Source organism: Sabethes cyaneus, chromosome 3 (assembly GCF_943734655.1).
Source record: "Sabethes cyaneus chromosome 3, idSabCyanKW18_F2, whole genome shotgun sequence".
Lineage (NCBI taxonomy): Eukaryota > Metazoa > Arthropoda > Insecta > Diptera > Culicidae > Sabethes > Sabethes cyaneus.
Window position 1 is genome coordinate 218,427,527 of NC_071355.1, and position 1,777 is coordinate 218,429,303.

The following is a 1,777-nucleotide window of genomic DNA, read 5'->3' on the forward strand; positions in this document are numbered from 1 at the left end:
AATTAATCAACCGCGAAGTCGAATTCCACAAAAAATTATCAACCCGCATCGGTCCTCAACGGCAACCAGCAAAGCTGCTTTCGATATGCAGCGACAACCTGCCGCCATGACCGCTCCCACAGTTGGTATGTGCAACCAAAAGTGGGGGAGTCGTTAAACCAGAGCATAACAAACAACTGCTACTACTTTCTACTACTGATTAGGAAAAAAACGCTAATGTTCGTAAAATTCGTGTCACCTCCGTAGAATGATTTTTACATATACGAGCTGCAAGAACAGATAAAAACTACCTCTTGTAATACCTACCTAGAACATCCTGTTGAGGTACCCACGACATAAGTCGCACATTGCGAGCTCCTTCTAGATTGATTTCACTGTCACACTTCCACAGTACATTGTATTTCAACGATTTAAACACATCGATGAACAACCGGATGTTATGCTGGTTCAACGAGCTGGTACGAATCAATGTACCCAAGCTGAAATAAATCACTCCATGGTGTGAACTGTCCAAATAACGCTGTAATTCACCATCTAATGGCTGTGGTGGTTTAATGTGCAAAAACCCTAATTGGATAGATTGTGGCACCAGAGGTCGAATGAATCCCAGTGCCGGCTCTGTGTTAACCATTAAGAAATCAACTCGATTCATTAACTGCTTCGATTTAGTCATGTTGCTACCAAAATGATGTTCTATTATTTCATCATACTGCGCAAATTCCCGTGGCATTAGATAAAAGTTCACAAAAAGCCTATCAACAAAAGCCTGTAGACGCTGAAGAAAACTTAAATTCGTTGTAAATTTAAGATGCAGTTCTGGATGAGCAACCACATTCGCGACATTGCCCACGGAGGAGTGTACCATAGAAATGGTATCGATTGATGTGATCCCGATCAGTGGAGCATTGAACAGCTCAGCAAATGCATGATACGGCGTCATTTGAAAATACTCAACAATCACTACGTCAAAACAGTTATTTCTTCGATTCTTGATCAAAGCTTTCACTTCAGGATGACTTAATTCCGCCTTCATGAACAACTTCGCCACCAGTAACACTTGTTCAGCCACTCGCAGAGGGCTCCATCTTTCCTGGGTAGCACGTGCCACATCCGATTCCTGTTCGATGATTTTATACGCGAAGCTCCAGTCGATTTGAGTGATATTGGGATTGTCCGTTTGAATGGGATCAGGACCCATCACGGTCAATTGAAGCCCATTTGCAAGCAACCCTTCAACTAAGGCACGAAACACTATCTGATGACTTTTCGCTGGGCTTGGAAAAACCGCTAGAATGCGTGCAGCTTCCATTACACCCCGTTCCATCGAAACGACAAACAAAACTAACCATGTAACGCACTTCATCGTTTACTATCACAGGAAAAGTGTTCACAGGTCACTTGCTTCCCGAACGGAGTGAATCGCAACTAAACCTTGGTCAGTGCAAATATTTGGTTTTATAGTAGTGCTAGCTGGAGGCCACTTAGAATTTTTTAGCAGATGCGCGTGTGTTTTGTTTCAGAAGAATATTCTATTTGAATAACTTCCCCTATACTGGGAGGAAGCTTTAGTCGGCTCAACCGAATGAAAATAAAAATGAAAATGGAAAGATCCGTCATTCCACACAAGTCTAAAAACCAGTCGACGTCTGATCGAATATCAACTAGGAGCAACTGTTAAAGTCAACAGGATCTAGCTCTAGCTTTGCAATTGTCCTGTACACTAACAACTTGCTGTGTAGTCTGACGAACAATAAGACAGAAGGTCAAATTTCGTAGA

The 1,777-nt window shown here is 42.3% G+C and overlaps 1 protein-coding gene across 1 annotated transcript; it reads right to left on the reverse strand.

Moving 5' to 3' along the window:
- Nucleotides 1–286: 286 nt before the first annotated feature.
- On the reverse strand, nt 287–1,309 carry LOC128740729 (UDP-glucosyltransferase 2-like). The gene has a single exon (XM_053836293.1). The coding sequence runs from the start codon at nt 1,307–1,309 to the stop codon at nt 287–289; it is 1,023 nt and encodes a 340-aa protein (XP_053692268.1).
- Between the last annotated feature and the right edge of the window lie 468 nt (nt 1,310–1,777).

Bases quoted from the DNA above. Each gene is read 5' to 3' on its own strand.
- LOC128740729 (XM_053836293.1), bottom strand. From the start codon at position 1,309: ATGGAAGCTGCACGCATTCTAGCGGTTTTTCCAAGCCCAGCGAAAAGT.